Here is a 20,021-nt window from a genome sequence, read left to right as displayed (position 1 = left end):
TGTACGTGCTTCGCACAATAACCAAAGCGGTGCAGGCATCACGACATTCTCTCCGTTTGTTCCTTGTTTTCTATTTGAAACTTCGGTTGGGCAGTAGACAAAGGTTCAGAAAGGTTTGATATCCCAAGGTCTCTCTGATCTAAGGACTTTGAAAAACTGATAACATGCACCATCGAGATGCATGACTCTTCATCAGGTCCGAAGCAGTGTCCTTACAATTTAAGACAGACTCGAAGACTTGAGAACCTAAAAGCCGCCCTAAACATGCTCCTACGCAAGCGGTATGTATGTACAGTGCATGCGATAAGGAAAGCAGTAACACAAAAACAGTATATATGGGGGTTAGATGCAAGTAAATCTTACCCTGCAGGTTCTTGTCCTAGTTTGAAAAGTGCTAGTGCTTTGTATATATGCAAAGGCTGGTTTTGGCTTGTAACGGGTTCCTCGGACTAAAGCCAAGATATACCTCCCGCTGCCCACGTAACCGCAGAGCAACAGTCAAACGGTAGAATGACTTATCATCGTCGAAAGTTGTTAGTCATTCGGGGTCCCCGGGCTCCGATAAACCATGCCGGATTGCCAAAATGATCCAACGAGGCTTATCCCACATCGATGCAAATGAAGAATGCTAAAAATTGATTTAAGAAAAGAAGAATCACAAAATCACAAAAGTGCTCTTTCAAATTCGGCTCACTTTATTTAGTCCATTTTAAATGGAAAAATACACAAATGATCAATCGGAAAAGTCCCAGATTGGATTGGCCGGACACGAGGTCCTGTTAAATCACCATTCCGACCTTCGGCAGCGCGAAGCTCACCATTTTGACAGACTTTTGAGGGATGGTTCATAGGTGTATTTAAACTTTCAAGTATGGATTAATATTGGTTCGATCCCCAGCAGAGTCGCCACTATGGGCAGCATGCCCTTTGGAATTTCCGGATTCCAAAAATGCGAGCCCGAAATCGAGGGAGCGCTTTTAGCTGGACATCAAGCGCTCGCAAAATACAGAGTCGCCACTTGGGTTTTGAAGGTCCGACACCCAAGGAACCGTATTTTGAAGCACTTACTGCGCTAAATTTTGATTTGAAAAAGTTAAGGAACCGGTCCATCATAACCATATCTGGGTTTGGGAGTCAGGTTACGAGAGGGGAAGGGTTTCAAAGCACCCCTCTCGCCCAATCCGGAGATTGGTCTCTACTTAAGCATTTTGTGGAAAAGTTTGCGATTCTTCTTTTATTAAACAATTTTTTAGCCAATTAAGGCGGGGGAACAGTTTTAATGCGGATTAAAGCTGTAACATATTTGCAGGATATGATTAAAGACAAAATAAATGGATGGCATGCTTGAAAGATAAACGAGATAAAACCCAACACCATTATCGGGCATCAAAAACAGCGCGTTGGCATGAATTAGGCACAAGCAGCAGCCAACTTGCATGCATGGCTATACCAGCATGCAAGTACACTGTCGCGCGACTAACTCACACCATCGCGCGATGGTTGTATCCCTTCAAACAGGTTGAATTTCATCTCCTTTTGGGCTCTGGAAGGACCAGTGCACACCCAGGATTCAAACCAAGCAGATTATATATACTGAAAGGAAATAATTATTACAAACAGGATGGATAGGAGATAAGTGCAAGCCCCTAAACAGTGGGGGCATCAAATAATGGCCATGGACCAAGCTGCCCATGCAAGGGCAACTTCTGGAAACAGATAGACCATCGCGCGATGGAGTCGATTCAACGCGCGAGTGTCATGACTGGACTTCTAGGAATTGCTTTGCATGCCTGGGCTCTGAGAAATGTTCAAGAGCAACCCAAGGGCATTCCACAGTAAGTAACTAAACAAATTAAGCCAAGCCACGGATTTTTAACATGCAAAACTGGGGAGTTAACTCTAATCATGCTTTAACACAACTTTTATACTATAACTAAACAGACAGGAACCAAAATCCTATCCCCGCGAGGACTGTCGCGCGATTGAGTGAGTCCATCGCGCGATTGAGTGAGTCCATCGCACGTAGGAGGATTGGTATACGATTCTTGTAACTCTGCTGACTTTAGAGCCAGAACTAGTATTGATTACCAGCCTTGACTCTGCCAGCCCCCCACAGGGATCAAAACAGTAAACAGTGAAAGAGTTATACCTTTGCTTGTGTGCTACGGAAATGGATTGAACTAGGTGGTACGGCTTGGTAGATGAGTGTATGGAGATGACTTTAGTTAGGAAGTAGGAGGTGTATTTGAAAGTAGTGTTGTCTTCCTTCTTGATTTTTTTTGGTAACCCTTTGCAAGATGAACAATGAGGGGTATTTATAGGACAAGAAAGGGTGTGAGGTGGGTGAAGGACTTGGCCTTAGGATCAGCCAACAAGGCTGGCCAGCCCCCCTTAGTGGTGGAAGTGGCCAACAAGGTGAGGGGAGTGGTTGTGTGGGTGGTGCAACCCATGCACCTGTAAACACTGTTCAGCCCACGAAAACGGGATTCCCAGGTCAGTAGCCCCCTGATCATTACAAAATCCAGCTGGAAAAAGGTGAAAACGACAGGGGTTGACCATCGCGCGAGGGACTGGGTTCATCGCGCGATGGTTTTACCCACCCACGCGATGGTCAACAGTCAAGGTTTGACTTTGACCAACACCTGGCAAGCAGAGCATCGCGCGAGGGAATCAATGGGTCGCGCGACAGTTGACCCCTGTGGTCAGGGATCTGACTTAGGGTTTTAGGGTTCAAGATGGACCTTAGCCTACTCCGAGCTCAAACCATTTCACACTCAATACTGTTTTGACCTGATTCATCATCGGGGAAACAAGAAACCGAAAAAGAAAGTAAATCAATTGGGAAACCAGATTGGGGTGTCTACACAGAGTTCAGAGTTCCGGTAGGTGTACCACTCTTCATGTTGAGGACTGAAGATTACACTCGTGGGGAGATAGAGAGACACACGAGACTGGTTGAGGACCTGACGGCCGACCTTAGTCCCTCGTTGGATTATGTAGGCTACAGAGAGAGACACCTAGCCTATCGTCTCCGAATGGAGAAGCGACTGCCAGGCGCTTTTGGTGCGGAGGGAAATGAGAGCGAGGCAGGAACAGGGGCCTCAGGGAGTAGAGTGAGTAGGCGAGGTGGTGCTAGCTCACGTCGCAAGTCAATTGGGGGGGAGGCACCGAACAGGTTGTAGAGGCGAGGCATACTTTCCCAGAGGTGAGTAGGGTAGTGTCAGTGGTGACACGGCAAGGCATCGAAGGAGAGATAGCTATCCCATCACGTTCTGCGAGCATTACCTTACCCGAGGCCGAGGTACATTTGTTAGTTTTTATTTCTTACATGCTTATTGATGTATTCATGTTATTCTAATATGCTGAATTTTCCTCAGGTGCCCCGAGCATGGGCGGAGAATGTATACCAGCTGCTGTTGGATTGCTTTACGGTGATTCGCCAAGGGGCGATAGGTGTATCACCTAAGGTTTTGCTAGGCGGAGAAGTTCAAGCAGTGGAGCTACCAGCCGCGAGGGAGGTCATGAAAGATCAATCAGCTGGGAAGGCGGTCGAGGCGAGCCTGCTAGCCGTGCAAGAGGCATCTGGGTATGTCTTTCAAATTATTTTCCTTCATGCTATCAATCATTTCGATTGCTTTCTAAAAGTACCACATAATGCAGGTTACAAGGCAGCCTAGGGGCGGAGCGACTCAGAGAGCGCGCATGAAGAATGCAAGAAATAGCCCACCTCAAGTTCAGTCACCTTCTACATCGGGGAAAGTTTTACAAGATAGGCGCGCATAGCCTATGGTAGAAAGAGGTGGAGATGATGAGGAGGAAGAAGAATGTAATAGCCTGTCGAGCAGCTAAGTTTCTGATCCTCATTACCGATGGCCTCCCAGCGAGCGGAGTGATGATGACGATGACGACGATGATGATGATGATGGTGATGGTACCACCTCTCAATTTGAGATTAGGGGAAGACCACAGAAGAAGTCATGTCGTTGAGCCTTTACTATCAGTTCTAGCATTCAGGGGACGAGGCCTGCGTGCCTTTTTCTGTTTTGGACGACTGTTTGTCCCTTTTCTGATCTTTCATAAACGGGGCTTGCATGCCATGATAGTAGTACTTTCATAGGTTCACTTCCAAACTTGTTATGTAGATGCTTTTTCGGGTTTATAAATCTATCTGTTCTTTTAATGTATTTTGTTTAAGAACAATTGTACCACACATACCTATATCTGAACATAGAAATCATGACACTTTGAACCTTGGAACTTGAGAAATGAAGCGGTTTTAGCTGAATTTATACCAAAACCTATAATATGTGCAAACTGACTCGAAGGATATTGCTATCTGACCATGTGTACTTAAAATGATTGTTATGATTTGGCAAAATGAAAAGATTGGTTTTCAACTTGAGACTTGTGGCATTACAATCCTATTGGACTAGGAATGTGGACTTTTGAAATGCCAAATTCTAGATTTTGGCCCAAACTTGAAACTGACACCCCCACATGCCAATGGCATCATAACATAACTCGTAAGAACTGATGAAAGTAACGATACTAGTGTTTGAATAATATTTCGCGAAAAAATGGGCTTTTTGACAAGAAATATGGACTTCGGGGTACCAAACTTATGTCTTTTGGCCTGGACTTGAAATCAACATTCTCTTAAAGTCATATTACATTAATATGACCTATTGGACTTGATAAAACGAAGAAAATGTCTTTAAAATGGATTTCGACAGTCCGTACGCATGATTTTTAAACGTTTTGGGCCGTTTTAGGTATCACACACATAATTCATGGCTCGGAGTTGCAACCAAGCCTTCCCTGAAGTCATTTGTAGACAATGTGACTTATTCATGCACCATGCTGACTAAAATGCCCTAGAACAAGATCTGACCAAAAATCTGCAGATACACTGGGGACACAGTACCGTACGGTAGACATTTGTCCCGTACGGTAGATATTTGCAATGTACGGCATAAATATTTCTACCGTACGGTATAGACCTAACAGAGACAAAACCTGCAATCAGGCTGTTAACCACTTGGCTTCTCTTTGTGCTACTTGGCCGTCTTCCTACTATTTTTCAGACTGTTTAGGTCTTCTGAAACTTGCACCATTGAGAGGTTTGAGGGGACCTTTTTCAAAAGCCATCGCATTCTTTGATATGGCACGTGTACCGAGATACCCTTTCAAAATCTAAAAGTATGGCATGCCTTTACTGATTTTTCCTTATAAATACCCTTCCTCGCTTTCATTCTTTCCATACTCAAAATCATTCCTTTATTCTAAAGTCATGGGTTTTCCCGCTTTGATGCGTCCATGGCTTGACGAGCTTGATGGCATAGACTGGCTGAATTGTCGCTCACATAGGCTAGGTTCTCTACGATATGTTCGAGACGTTATCATACATCCCGAGCTTTTGCGTGCTGCCACCCAATTCTGGGACCCAGAAGTACATGTGTTCCGTTTTGGACTTTTAGAGTTATGCCCCACTGTAGAAGAATTCCATGCTTATCTTGGTGGTTTCGACTTAGAGGTTCCTGTTAATCCTTTTCAGAAGATTAGAATAGCGCAAACTCTATCCGAGAAGTTGGGGATAAGCAAAAATGCAGCTAAGTCCTTAACTGAAGGCAGATTGCTGAATATTCCTTGTCTTATCAACCAATTCAGAGTTAACAAGTTTGCTCTGTGCTTGTGCCTACTGGCTTCCTTTCTGCTTGTGCAGTCTGATGGCCAAGCAAGTTCTTTATTGGTAAGTGTGGCTGCCCAAATCGATGATCGCAAGGATGTGGCCTCGATGGCCCTAGCTGAAACATTATTGGGGCTAGATGCTGTGCATGCTGATCAAACTAATGTCTTTGGAGGTAGCCCATAATTCCTACAGGTAAGCTTCTCACTCAGCTCTCCTTTTTCTAATTTTTCTCACGTTCTCTTTTTATCTCAACACTCGGTTTCGGTTTTCTATGGTTTCTGACTTGTCTTTTCTTTCATTGTAGTTATGGTTGTGTGATAAACTCAATCTGTTGGAACCTGTTCCAAGGAATCGGGTTCATGAGACATGAGGCTTTGTGAGGAGGAACTTTGTAGAAGTTTATGGAAATGAGCAGCTCTGGGTTCAGCGTTTTCAACAGATTATGGAAGAGGTGATCGCATGGCAAACTAATTGGTCTGATCTCCCAGTTATGGCTTTTAGCAACATGGGGCGTAGCAGGATGATGCTAGCGGGCATGAGTGGTTGGGCCTTTTATATCCCTTATCGCATTCTTCGACAACTCAGCGCTCGTCAAACGATGCCACCGCATGATTACTTTATCATGCCATCTTTCAAATTCTCTACTTGCAGTTTTTATCAGCGTACTTAGGGAGCACGTGTTACTATCCCGAGGGACCCATATCCCAGTGTTCTATTGCCCCAAGATTATGAAAACTGGCTTATTCAGGATGTGGAGGCAGGAATTGGATGGAATGAGGGGTGACCCGAGACACAACTTTTGCTTATGCTCCGAGATGAACTTAGGACCCTTAGTGTGTTTGTTTCTTTACTACTTTGTTGGCTTGCTATTTCCTTTTTGTTTGTCAGTGTGCTTTGTTTCTGAAAGCTTTATGCTCAGCTTTGTATCCGAAGAAGTTTGTTTTAATAAAGTTTGAATTATGAAGTTTTTCCCATTTTAGATTCTTGTTGGTTCCATTGATGTCTTTATGAACTACTTTAAGAGACTATGAAATAAAGATGACCGAACCTTACAGTAAGGTTGCCTACTATCCCGAAGGAATCAGGTCATAACGTAGTTCAAGTACATTGTTATTATTAATAATTTTTTTGGCTAGGGTTCACTCGAGTATTTTACCCTCTCCTTTTATGCTTTGATTTTTGCCTAGTACCGCCCTTTCAGGTTTTCGGCCCAGCGAGCTCTTTTTCAATATTAGCCTTAAATTTTGCCTAGGTCGTCCTTTCGGATTTTTAGCCTAGCAGGCTTTTGCTCTAATTTTTACCTGAAACTGCCCACCCTTGTGGTTTTCAGTTCAGCGAGCTTCCACTACGCCATTTTTTTCCATTAGCGGCATTAAAAAACTGCCGGTAATAGTCTGAAAACCGCCGGTAAAAGTACATTACCGCCGGTAAAAATAAATTACCGCCGGTAAAAGTTTCGTCGGCAAAACAATTGTCGGGAATACAAAAACGGCGGTAAATTACCGCCGGTAAAGGTTTCGGACTATTAACGGCGGTTTTTGTACCGCCGCTAATAGTTTCGGAAAAAAAATGACATTGCCGAGATTTGAACCCACGACCCGTCGATTAATACCCGGGCACTTACCCACTAAGCTACATAAAATTATGTGTTTTATTAGAAAAATAATAATATTTATATTATAATGTATTATTACCGGCAGTTTTTGCTTACCGCCGTTAATAGTTACTTTTATTGGCGGTTTTACATTACCGCCGGTAATAGTTACTTTTACCGGCGGTTTTACTAATGCCGTTAATAAACGGCGTTTATAATTACCTTTTGCGGCGGCTTGTCATTACCGCCGGTAATAGGACTCTTTTCCGACGGTTTTATTACCGCCGGTAAAAAAACCGCCGGCAAAGGCAATTTTTGGCGTAGTGTTCTCTCAGGGGTAATATCTTTTAAGTTGGTCTAAATTAACCAAAGTAGAAAACTCATTACCATCGAGGTCAATGAGTTGTGTTGCTCCTCCAGACAAGATCGTCTTGATGATGTATGGCCTTGCCCATTTTGGTCGGAATTTCGCACGCGGATCAAAGAGCGGAGCCCGTATCTCATTTAAAACCATTGTCCCTTCTTCCAAATCTCTTGGCCTTACTTTCTTGTTGAATGCCCGGGCAATTCTTCGCTGATAACCCTGAATGTGGTATAGTGCCTTGAGACGCCTTTCGTCAAATAACATTAGTTCTTCGAATCTGTTGTTCAGCCATTCTGCCTCACTAACTTCCGTTTCTGCCATGATCCTTAGCGATGGTATTTCTAGCTCGATAGGGAGGACGGCTTCCATACCATAAACCAACGAATAGGGTGTTGCCCCTATTGGCGTACGGACAGACGTCCGGTATCCCCACAAAGCTAGTGGTAACTGTTCATGCCAATTCCTTGCAGACTGTGTAGTTCTCTCGAGAATTGTTTTAATGGTTGTATTTGCCGCTTCCACCGCTCCATTGGTTTGAGGACGGTATACTGTTGACTTATGGACCTGGACTCCAAACTCCTCAAGAACCTCGGCTGCTCGTCCTTTGAAATGAACCCCATTGTCGGACACAAAGGCTTGTGGAACCCCGTATCGATAAATGATGTTTTGCTTAATAAAATGAGCCACCTGTACTGCCTTCAAAGTGGCATATGAGGCTGCTTCCACCCATTTCGTAAAATAGTCAACTGCAAATAAACTAAACTTGTGACCATTGGATGCTGCTGGCGTGATTCTTCCAATAACATCTATGCCCCAAAAAGAAAAATGGCCAAGGCGAAGTCATCGAATGTAACTCAGATGGCAGAAGATGCATAAGATTAGCATGAATTTGACATTTGTGACATCGTCGCACATACTGAGCGCATTCAGTTTCCATGGTTAACCAATAGTAACCTTGCCTCAGGAGTTTTTTAGCGAGCATTAAACTGTTCATGTGGGGACCACAAACGCCTTCGTGAATTTCTTCCATGATCCTGGCAGCCTCATGCCCATGTACACATAGTTTATGCACTCCACAGTGTGACCTTCGATATAGTCTTTCTCCACAAATTATGTATTGAGAAGCCAACTTCCGAAGGGAGGCTTGATCTTTTTTGTCAGTTCTCGGTGGATATTCTCCTTTCTCAATAAAATTTCAAATATCGTGATACCATGGCAATCCATCATCTAGCTCATCAATTGCCATAATATATTCATACACAGGTTTACTTCTTTGCTCAATCATAATTGGTCGCATTTGAACCCCAATTGGTATTTCTACCATGGATGCTAGAGTGGCGAGAGCATCGGCAAACCGGTTCTTTAACCTCGGCACATGAGTAAAGGTTACTATTTGGAATTGCGGAATTAAACTTTCAAGGTTCTCGTAATACAGTTTAAGCTTGTCTTCTCTAACTTTCTAATTGCCATTAGCTTATGATACCACCAAATTAGAGTCTCCGATTACTTCCAGCTTCTGCACCCCGATTTCCAATGCGGCTTCCATTCCCACAATACAAGCCTCATACTCAGCCTTATTGTTAGTAACTTCAAAGTTTAGCTTAAAGGCTAACGGAATATGCGATCCATCAGGCGAAATCAACAATACTCCAATCCCAAATCCTCTTTGATTGGCAGCCCTGTCAAAATGCAATGTCCAAACATCGTTGGTTGTTGCCATCACATTTTCATCTGGAAACCTAAATTCCACATCTTCCGGTCCTTCCACAGGATGATCTGCCAGGAACTCCACTACCACTCTCCCTTTTACAGATTTCCGTGTGACACCTGATATCGAACTCAGAAAGCAAGAGTAACCAACGTGCTACCTTACCGATAACCGCTGGCTTCTCGAACAGATATTTAAGAGGGTCCATTCGAGAAATCAACACTACCGAATGAGCTAGCATGTAGTGCCTCAACGTTTTGGTGGCCCATACGAGAGCCCAACATGTTTTCTCTAAAGACATGTAACGTTCTTCACATCTTGTCATTCTTTTGCTTATGTAATAGATAGCCTTTTCGACCCTATCCTCTCCTTCTTGAGCCAACATGCTACCCATTGCTGATGATATCACGGAAAGGTACAAGATTAAAGGTTTTTCTTGCACTGGAGGCATTAGGACTGGCGGATTCTGAAGGTAACTCCGAACTGCTTCGAAAGCTTGCTGACACTTATCATTCCACTTGAATTGAACTCCTTTCTTCAATAAACGAAACATCGGCTCGCAAGTTGAGGTCAACTTGGCGATGAATCGGCTTATAAATTAGATTTTGCCAAGAAAATCCGCACCTCTTTCTCAGTTCGGGGTGGTTCCATTTCCAGAACTGCTTTGATTTTGGACGGATCAACCTCGATCCCACGAGTGGTAATTAGAAAGCCCAACATTTTTCCTGCTGTGACCCCAAACGTGCATTTTCCAAGATTGAGACGCAACCTGTACTTCCGAATCCTTTCAAAGAATTTCCTGAGCGCGGGTAAATGTCCTTCCCTATTTTTGGATTTCACTATCATATCATCCACGTAGACTTCAACTTCTCTATGAATCATGTCATGTAACAATGTTGTTGCTGCCCTTTGATAGGTGGATCCTGCATTCTTTAGCCCGAATGGCATTACCCTGTAATAGTAGGTGCCCCATTCTGTAATGAAAGTGGTTTTCTCACGGTCCTCGGGTGCCATAAAAATTTGATTATATCCTGAAAAGCCATCCATAAAAGATAACAAAGCATGTCTCGCAGTGTTGTCAACGAGAACATCTATATGTAGGAGTGGAAAGTCATCTTTTGGACTAACTTTATTTAGATCTCTAAAGTCTACACAAATTCTTATTTTGCCATTCTTTTTAGGTACAGGTACGATATTTGCAATCCATTTGGGGTATTCTGTTACAATTAAAAATTCGGCGTCAATTTGCTTTTGAACCTCCTCTTTAATTTTTAAAGCCCAATCGGGTCTCATTTTCCTTAGCCTTTGTTTAACAGGTTTCGCGTCAGGATAAAGTGGGATTCGGTGTTCCACGATTTTAGGGTCAATTCCGGGCATATCTGTGTGGGACCAGGCAAAAACATCTTCAAATTCTTTTAACAAATCTAAGAATGCTTTGAATTCCTCCGAAGACAGCCCAGAACCAACTTGAACCATTCGTGGGTTAGTTTCATCTTTCAAGTTTATAAAAACAACTTCTTCTTTTATTGGCTGAGCATATCTTTCATTTTCCTTTTGAAGCAAAGCCTGGAGTTCTTTAGGGATTTCTTCGTCATTTTCTATTTCTTCTCCATTAGGGTCAACATAGTTTATCTCGGAGACCGCAAAGTAAGCAAAGTTGTCGTTGTTCATTTCATCATCAAAGGTGGCCCCAGGGGCATCGTACATCAGAGTTGACTCAAACTCAAAATAGAAAGACTGACGTGGAGGGCCAAGAGGCACATGCTCCGACTCAGAATCAGACTCAGATAGGACAGACTCAAATTGAGACTTAGTGTCAGACCCAGTGTTGACATAGCCTACATGTGGTACAAAAGTGCTATTTTTATAACTCCCAACAACATCTACTATGAAAGAAGTGAAATCCTCAGGTGCTTCTTCTCCCACCATCATGACAGCAGCTCCGTCTTGAACCGTACTCATTGGAGCCTCCTCAAATAGCAATGACAAATAGTCAGAATCCAGATACTTAACCCAGTCAATGTTAAGTGCCTTCACCAGTTCAGTCAATTTTTCAACCTCATCATCACTATCCCATGTGTTGTTGGCAAAGATCTCGAATCCTGGCAACTGTGTATTGGTTTCAGAATCCCAAAAAGGCTCCTGCTATCCCAGATACCTTTCCTCCTTAGCTTTGACAAAACGGATAGGTCCTTTCTATGCAACCCCCCCATTTTCACCAGTAGGTACATATCCCAGGCCAAAACGACCATTGTTTGCTGGGAATTTGGAAATTCCAGAACTCCTTGATCGTGACACCCAAGTCCCATACCATGCATATAGAACATTTTCTTCATCATTTTGACAGCCACAGAACTTATCGCAAAATCCTCATCTATCTTGATAGTATGCACATTATCAGTAGTGTCAAAGGAAAATCCTCCCAAGGCAACATCCTCCTCTCCATGCAAAATTTCTAAAACTGGTGCATTGTCTGCAGCATGGGGACGGATCCTGGAATCTCCATATATAGTGAGAGTACCATCAGCCAGGTCTAATTGCACCTTTTGATGTAGAGAAGACGGCACAGCCATTATGTCGGGATGATGGAGCCAAGGCCTTCCCAAGAGCAAGTTGAAGGATGCTAGAATGTCCAAGACATGAAACTCCACTTTATTACTGAATCCTTCAACAGATATCTCCAATAGAACCGTTCCAACCACATTTCGTCGAGTATTGTCATAAGCACGCTCCCCTAAGTTGGATGGCTCAAAATCCTTATTCGTCAGCCCAAGACAATAAGTAGTCCGAAGTGGGCAAACATTTAAGGCAGATCCATTGTCAAGCAAATAGACGGAGACCCATTTTCCCATGCACTTAAAAGTGACATGGAGTGGCTTATTGTGACCAGCTCCTTCGGCGGGTAAGTCTTTCTCGGTAAAGGTTACAGAATGCTTAGCAGATTTGGGCATAAGAAGGGCTATGACGGCTTCGGGAGTGATATCAGTGGGTACAGTCATACGGGACAGGGCTTGGATAAGCTTTTGGTGATGTTCTGAAGAAGTAGACAGAAGATCCCAAATGGAGATTGGAGCTGGGGTTTTATTGAGTTGCTTTATGATGGGGTCTCTTTCAGGAGGGGTTATTTGGGTAGGTAAAGGTTGGGCGAGTTTAGGCTAGATAGATTCGGATTCGGTCTGGATGAGTTCAGATTGGATGATTTCACCCCAAAAGTCATCATTTTGAGTTTGAGAAGGTTGGGATGGGTTTCTATTTTGGAGACGATTAGGTTGGTAAACCCGGCCACTTCGGGTTAAACGACTCACAGTTTCATTCCACAGGCCTTGATTGCTTCCCCATATATCCTTACCAATTTTGCGTTTCCCCCTCTTGATTTCTTCCATCTTTTGTTTCATATCGGGATTTTCTATCCATATATCCACCAAACTTTCTTTGGCCTTACGTTTATTGATGTCAACGACTTCCAACCTTTTACTTAAACCATCTATGGCGCCATTCATCCAGAAAGAATCATCTATCATGGCTTTGTTGACTGTCCAGACTTCACCATTCCCGACTTGAATATCCATCACCTCGTCTTCATCCCAAAAGTTATCAAAGAGAGTATGCTCCAGCATTGCAACATCAGGCTGCGGGGGAAAGGTGCAGCTAGCCGGGGAAGAGATTCTCCAATGATGTATGCCTGGGGGAACCAATCAGTATCCTCAAGAACTGTTTCGACCATAGGTTGACGAGGGTCATCCTTCCAAGGCAAAGGGAGTGTAACTTGATCAAAAGGGTTCATGTCCTCTATTTCACCTTCTTGTTCGTATCCTTCAGGTGCTTGGATGAATTGGTTAGTGTCAAATGCAGCATACTCCTCATGGCCCGTGTGGTAAGGATCTTTGAAGGGTCCACGGCTGGACTCGTCGAAGGCCATGGAGCTATGAGATTTTTTGTCCATTTTCTCTTCTTCCATCACAGGCTCTGGTTCTTGGAATAATCCATTAAAAGAATATCCGCCCAGCGAGTTGGCTTGAAATGACGTCCAATTCTGCATAACATCACCCCAATTTTCATCACCTATGATCGGCTCACCTCCCATTAAAAACTCCACAGTTTCTCTCTCAGTCCAGCCTTCCATCAAATGCCTATTTTCCATTTCAAAGCTTTCGAAGGAAAGCACCTCGGGCTCTTCAGGTACATAAATGATCGGCTTAGGCTCTGTATCAGGCACAATAAATTTGCTTGGATCGGAGTTATACTCTTTTCCAAATATATTCATGGCTTGATGTTGCCTATTTATTTCATTGAGCGACAGTCGTGTCTCATGTCCGAAGAGGTGTGACAAAGAGAATGTGTCCAAGGGATCATTCTTCTTTATCAATTGGTATTCCGTTGGCTGAACATCCCATTCAATTTCAACAAATTCTTGTCGCCAAAACTGAACATTTTCAAAGAAATCTTCCAGGTTTTCAGGTGGTTGGCCAAATAGCCGATGGCCAGCCTGGTCATCATAGTTAAACTCATATTCATAATTGGTAAAAAGGAGAGGCAACGTGACATAATCCAACGCGTCTGTTTCTTCCAACATCTGCCATTCATTAGGTGTTGGGATCCATTCCCATTCATCTTGATTATTATCATCCCTGTGGTCAACATAGGCCATTAACAACCCATCATGGATCTGAAGGGCACCCATGACTTCATTCCCGGGCTCAAGCTAATTTCGAGCATGGAGTTCCATAGCTTCTGTTTCCAGCCATTGATCCTCAAAATCACCCCATTTAATCGCCCATTCATACTCCATTTCTTCGAGAAAATTGACTTTGCTATCATTGGGCACTTGCACGACGGGTTTTAGGTCAGTTTCAGGGATAATGTAATGGTTGGGATTGAATTCTGTGGGGTTCAGGCCATTTTGAGTGGGGCAAACGTGATGTAGTTGATTTGGTTGTCGGGTTTATGTTCGGGCATCGAGTTGGCAACAGTGTTGGGTTTTGGAGGAATTGGAAGGGTTTCATTGTCAATGAGGTCTTGGATTTGATGCCGGAGGCGGAAGCAATTGTTGGTATAGTGACCGGGCATTTGGTGGTAGTCACAAAAGGCTTTTGGGTTGTGGTTGGTAGGAAGTTCTTTGGGTAGTTCACGAGGTTCAAGGGATTTGATAAGTTTCTTTTCGAGGAGCTTTTGGTATGCAGGGGATAAAGGATTGGCAAATTGGTGGAATTGTCTTCTAGGCTTATTTGGCTGGGTAGTTATTTGGTTGACTGGTTGGCTTCATTTGGCTTCTGGTTATTGGAGTTGGAGTTGGAGTTGGAGTTGGACGGATTTTGGTAGTTGCTTCCAAATAGGGCATTACTGTTGCTAGAGCAGACCCTTTTGTTTTTGGTTTCATTTTTTTCAGTTTTCTCAAAGATACCCAAGCGAAGTGCGTCCTCAACAGCAAGTCCAGCTTCGTAGAAAGTTTTAAAATCAGCAGTGGTTTGGAACACCACTAGATGCCTGGCAAAATCAGGAGCCAAGTTTCTAGTAATGATTCTCATTTGCTCTTTATCGGATGGATGATCGATCATTTGAGAAGCCTTTCCCCTCCACCTCTTAACAAAGTCAGCAAAAGACTCGTTCGCCTCCATTTTGGTAGATTCCAGCTCCCTCAAAGTCATTTCCAGCTGAATGTTGTAGTTGTAATGAGCAACAAAAGCTGCCCCGATATCATCCTAACTCTTCTTCCTTGAATCATCCACAGTAAGAAACCACCGGAGGGCGGGCCCCTTAAGTGTTTGCTGGAACATTTGTGCCATTGCATCCTTTTCAATTCCGTACATGGACAGAGTGCCCACGTATGTTTGTAAATGAGCCTTTGGATCCCCGGTGCCATCAAATTTTTCCCAATCAATAGGCTTAAAACAGTCGGTCAGCTTAGCATTCGGGAACAAGCACAATTTCTCCATATCTACCCCAGTGGCAACCACTTTTTCTTGCTTTTTGACAGATTCCTCCAACTTGGTGAGCTTGGCCATTATCGCATCTGTAGCAGTGGGTTTGCTGGGAATAGAGAGATCTTGAATCATGATCATTAATTGGGCAATTTGGTTGTCATATCGTTCCTTTTGCTCCTCCATTTCCTCCTTAAGGATTTCAAGTTCGGTCTTTTCCCCCGTTTCTGATGATTTACCTCCCAATTCTAATGGCTTCGACATTTCTGACTGAACTGGCAAAGATTCTAACCTTGTCAATCGCTTTTGGGATCAAGTCCAACCGAGTACGTAATGCTGCCTTCTCCTTGGACCAATTGCTTAGAACTTCTAGTAAAAACAAAACAAAAGACGAATTTTAGTAATCTATGGTTTTACCTAATTTCTTTAAATGAGAATTATGGTACCGTTACTCGAGACGCTCGCAAGCTTAGCAGAATTGCCTTAATCCTCAGTTATTTGGTAATGTATCCTTTTATGGAAAGCATTAAAAAGGGGAAAACTTTGTCAAGCCAATAACTTTGGATAGATTTGAAAAACTGATCACTAGGAGTTAGGTCCTAGTGGATTAATTTTGAAAAATTGGTCATTAAGAGTTAGGTCTTAATGAACTAACTTATGGTTTGAGACTCTTATTATGATTTGAAAAGAAACTAATTATTGGAAATTGAGTTCATTGGGGGGTCAGAACCTCAACAAGCTAGTTTAATTTGGAAATTATAGACAAGATGACGTTTTAGGGCTTGATTTTGATTTTTCCCAAGGTTTTATTGCTCCTAAGGAATCAAAACATACATTTTCCATCATGCATGACTCTTCATTGGTTGAGGCAATTCTTTTAAGCTTGGTAGGGTTAATAACTTAGGGTCAAACGGTAAAGAATGCATTGTAACACGTAGGCAAGGTATAAGGAAGACGCTAAACACGTATCAGGAAACACGTATCAGGATATATCACATATTCCTAACGTTAGGGCCCTGTCTAGTTTTGGCAGAACTTCTATGTCTTTCTATATGCAACAGGCCGGTTTTGGTTTAGAGGGGTTCCCCAAACTAGAGCCAATAATTTGCCTCCCTATTGCCAAGTGTACTGCATGGCAACGGTCAAACGGCAGGTTGACTCATCATCGTCCAAGGTTGCCGAGCATTTCGGGATGTCCTAGCACCGGCAAGCCGGGTAGGGTAACCAAAATGTAGCGGCGGGGCTATCCAACATCGATGCACGTGCAATGCAAAAAGTTAAGCAATAATATGAAAAATCCCATGAACATTTTCAACCTTGGCTCTCGATTTAAATCATATGTTTTAAGAAAAATTACACAATTGAAATAACCAAAAAGTCCCAGGCCTGGTGGTCGGGCAGAGCCCTGTTAGAATCACCACACCTTTCTTAGACAGCGCGAAGCTTATCTTTTCGACAGACTTTTGATAAGGGTTATTTTCACAAGTGTACTAATTCTTGAAAATATAAATAAAGTCCCCAGCGGAGTCGCCACTGTGGGCTACCAAAGCCCGAGATGGGCCTTTTCGGAGGCCATCCCCTGTCGTGTGCTCATTTGAAAATTTTGAAGAGTCACCACCCGGTTTTTTGTAAAATGGTTTGCTACCCGAGAAAACCTGGAACTTGAAAATGATATTTGAATTTGAAAATAAACCAGAGATTGGGTTCGGGAGCCAGGTTACAAGAGGGGAAGGTTTTGTTTATAAAAGCACCCTCCTCGCCTGATAAAATTGATCTTTACTAATATTTATGGGATTTTGAAATTCATTTTATTGCTTAACTCTTAATGCCATATAAGCAGTCATATAAACAATTCAATTGCAGACAAACATGAATATATATATATATATATATATATATATATATATATATATATATATATATATATATATATATATATGCTTGTAAGGTAAACATTTAATTGCAGAAAATAACTAGGATTAGCATTCTGTTCCACGAAAACACTACTGTACGGTGGAAACTTGTACCGTACGGTACATATTTTGTGGTCAATTCAGCATACGTGAACAGTTTTCAGCAGATATAAATGCTAATAAGCATGCTTTAATTTATCACTGAACAGTAGGAAGAAAATAAGGACTTTATTCCACATGGTATACTACCGTACTGTAGATTTATAAACCGCACGGTACATGTACCCCATGGCCAGCAACTTAAAGTGAACTAACAGGAAACTCAGAGCCCTAAATTGGCATGTAAGCTTATGCATGTAATAAAGGATTCTTATGTCAAAACATAACTGATATAATTTTCATGATTCGAAGCATGTCATATATTGTTTTAAAACAGAACATAAATTTAATCATATAACATGAAACAGCATGGTATCTTATATCAAACATATAATTTTACATCAAATTGTAAAGAGAAGGAGAAATAGCAAACGAGACACTGTTCCCTGAAACACATCTACCGTACGTGTGACGACCCTGACCCAATCCTGAAGGTCTTAGTCATAACAAAGTGCCGGTGACACCATCACCAAGGCCAAATCATAGATTCAACTTCTCAAAATTATATAATCTGAAGGAACAAGAGTGCGAAACTAGCGGAAGCATATTCTATGCAATCTAGTAAAACGGCAACTTACACTGACAAAGGCTAAGGATACCCAAAACACACCTCAGAGCTGTGCTTAATTATGAGGTTTAGCAAGCTACTTACAATGGTTACAGAATTTAACAAGTAAACTAAACACATCTCTTGTCTATAAAATAACCATAAGACCTGATTCCACAAAACAAGTGTCATGCCATCCAACTCTTCAATTCCTGAAAGGTGGAGAAAACACATAAGCTAACGCTCGTATGAGTGACAAGTACGTAATTTACATACTCTCCATGGATAATTCAAAATAATTTGATAGTATTTCAAAACAAAGAACTCAAATCCATAAGCCAAATATAATGCACATTCCACTATTCAAAATTCAAAGCTACCAGGCGTCCCCAGTAGTGGATAAGCCAGACGTCTACGCATTATCCCAAAGCACACACCAACCTCAAACACCATTGCTAGCCATTAAGCCATCCCCTAGCAAGACCGAACGTTGGGAATGCCATTAAATAGATTCACAAATATTTCACAAATAGAACCACCTTCCATTGTTATTCCATGGAGTACACAATTTATAAAACTTATTCAAATAAACTTGTTAAGGAAAACAAGTTCAAAACCATGTAATTTAGGTATTAAATCACTCACCTCAACTCCAAGCTTTCACACAAACTCCCTATATCAAACAAGCATCAAGAATATATATTAGATACAATTCAAGATATCCCCATCATATCCTAATGTCTCGATGTCCTAAGTATTACTAACCAAGACTCTATGGTCAAAATATGAAGTTAGATAGCGAGCCTCGAGAAAACAATTACAGAATCTGCAGTTTTGACAACTTCAAACCAAAAACTGATTTTGCTACGACATAACTAAGAAGCAACCTTTACATATTTTTAAAGGTCTATGTGTCTAGTTTCAAAATCAGAAAAAGGTGTGCGTTTTCGATGCTTGTGCTAAAAGATACAGCCGTTTTCCTAACATGTGATAGTGCTGACTGCACAGTGACGAATTTGAGTGCTGTTAGGTTACGAATTTCTATAGGACTCAATACTTCGACTTATGGTTTGAAATTTTTACCATACATGAAAGACACATAAAGGAAGTCTCAGTAAAAATCTCATAATTTTTGGAGTTTTAGAAGTACCTCAATAAAAATCCCTAAAATCAGTCAGATGCAAGATTCTCAATCCTGCAGAATTTTTAAACTAGGCAATCCTTCTGAAATTCATATTAATCCTCAAGACTTCACAATGAATTCTCCCAAAACTCAATTAACAAGGGTTCCCATGGCCTCTAAACTCCAAACCCTATGTTAAGGTATGAAGTTAAACATGGAAGTTAAGAGATTAAAGGACAAGAAAACATGTATTTTACCTCCTACAGCTTCAATCTCTTCTAAGAAGGGTTTTTCCCCAATTTCTTCTTCTTCTTCCTCTTGATTTTGCTTCTTTTTTCTTCTTCTTATTCACCGTCCTCTCTCTCTCTAAACGGTGAAGATAGGAATGAAAGAAAAGAACGTCGTGGAACTCCTTTTTGTTTTTTTTTTAGACTTGGAAAAATTATTGTGTGTGGTGCAACCATGTGCTATCATATACACGCAAGCTAGTCAACAAACAAAATCAATTCTAAAACCACACAATTAACCAGAACTTAACATTTACTCCAATTTTAAATTAATTAAGGATCCAGGATATTACAGTACGATAGAGATATGTACCGTACAGTGGATTTATACGGGATTCAAACTTTTATTTTTTTGCAAACATAGTACAATTTAGGCCCAGGAGTGGTATTATGAACCAACTTAAACTTGTTGGTTCCCCTCAGAGTATAAGGATAGAAAAGTTATACCTTTTTGTTTGGAATGAATCTTTCTTTCAAACCGTTGATGGCATTTGAGAAACAGATTTAGGGCTTTGTCTAGAAAACTGTTTTTGGTTTTTTGAAGTGAAAGGAAAAGAACAAAGGATTTTCAGAACATTTCTTTAGTGTTTCATCATCTTTTCGAATGAATTTTTCAGTGTATTTTTTTTTTCGTGTCATTCTTCAGAAAAACCCTAGGGTATTTATGATGAATTTTTCAAGGGGTTTGGCTTGGTCTTCACGCACCCAGTGGCCTGATA

The 20,021-nt window shown here is 41.8% G+C and overlaps 1 protein-coding gene and 1 long non-coding RNA gene across 2 annotated transcripts; both read right to left on the bottom strand.

The window, feature by feature from the left end:
• Positions 1-7,481: 7,481 nt before the first annotated feature.
• On the bottom strand, positions 7,482-9,908 carry LOC131317381 (uncharacterized). Its single transcript, XM_058346937.1, has 6 exons — positions 9,521-9,908; positions 9,155-9,474; positions 8,859-9,106; positions 8,565-8,681; positions 7,671-8,440; positions 7,482-7,627 (listed from the first exon to the last, which is right to left on the bottom strand). The coding sequence occupies exons 1-6, from the start codon at positions 9,906-9,908 to the stop codon at positions 7,482-7,484; spliced, it is 1,989 nt and encodes a 662-aa protein (XP_058202920.1).
• A 7,996-nt stretch (positions 9,909-17,904) lies between these two features.
• Positions 17,905-19,375, bottom strand: LOC131316650 (uncharacterized). Its single transcript, XR_009197213.1, has 3 exons — positions 19,273-19,375; positions 18,538-18,565; positions 17,905-18,104 (listed from the first exon to the last, which is right to left on the bottom strand). It is a non-coding gene; the product is annotated as an uncharacterized LOC131316650 (long non-coding RNA).
• Positions 19,376-20,021: the final 646 nt, after the last annotated feature.

Source organism: Rhododendron vialii, chromosome 2a (assembly GCF_030253575.1).
Source record: "Rhododendron vialii isolate Sample 1 chromosome 2a, ASM3025357v1".
Classification (NCBI taxonomy): Eukaryota; Viridiplantae; Streptophyta; class Magnoliopsida; order Ericales; family Ericaceae; genus Rhododendron; species Rhododendron vialii.
This window is presented reverse-complemented; position numbering and strand designations above follow the sequence as displayed.

Coding starts and splice junctions, on each gene's coding strand:
- LOC131317381 (XM_058346937.1), bottom strand. CDS start 9,908: ATGTTTCGTTTATTGAAGAAAGGAGTTCAATTCAAGTGGAATGATAAG. Junction 8,441..8,564: donor ATGGAAACTGAATGCGCTCA/GTATGTGCGACG, acceptor TGTTATTGGAAG/AATCACGCCAGCAGCATCCA. Junction 7,628..7,670: donor ACAACTCATTGACCTCGATG/GTAATGAGTTTT, acceptor CCAACTTAAAAG/ATATTACCCCTGAGAGAACA.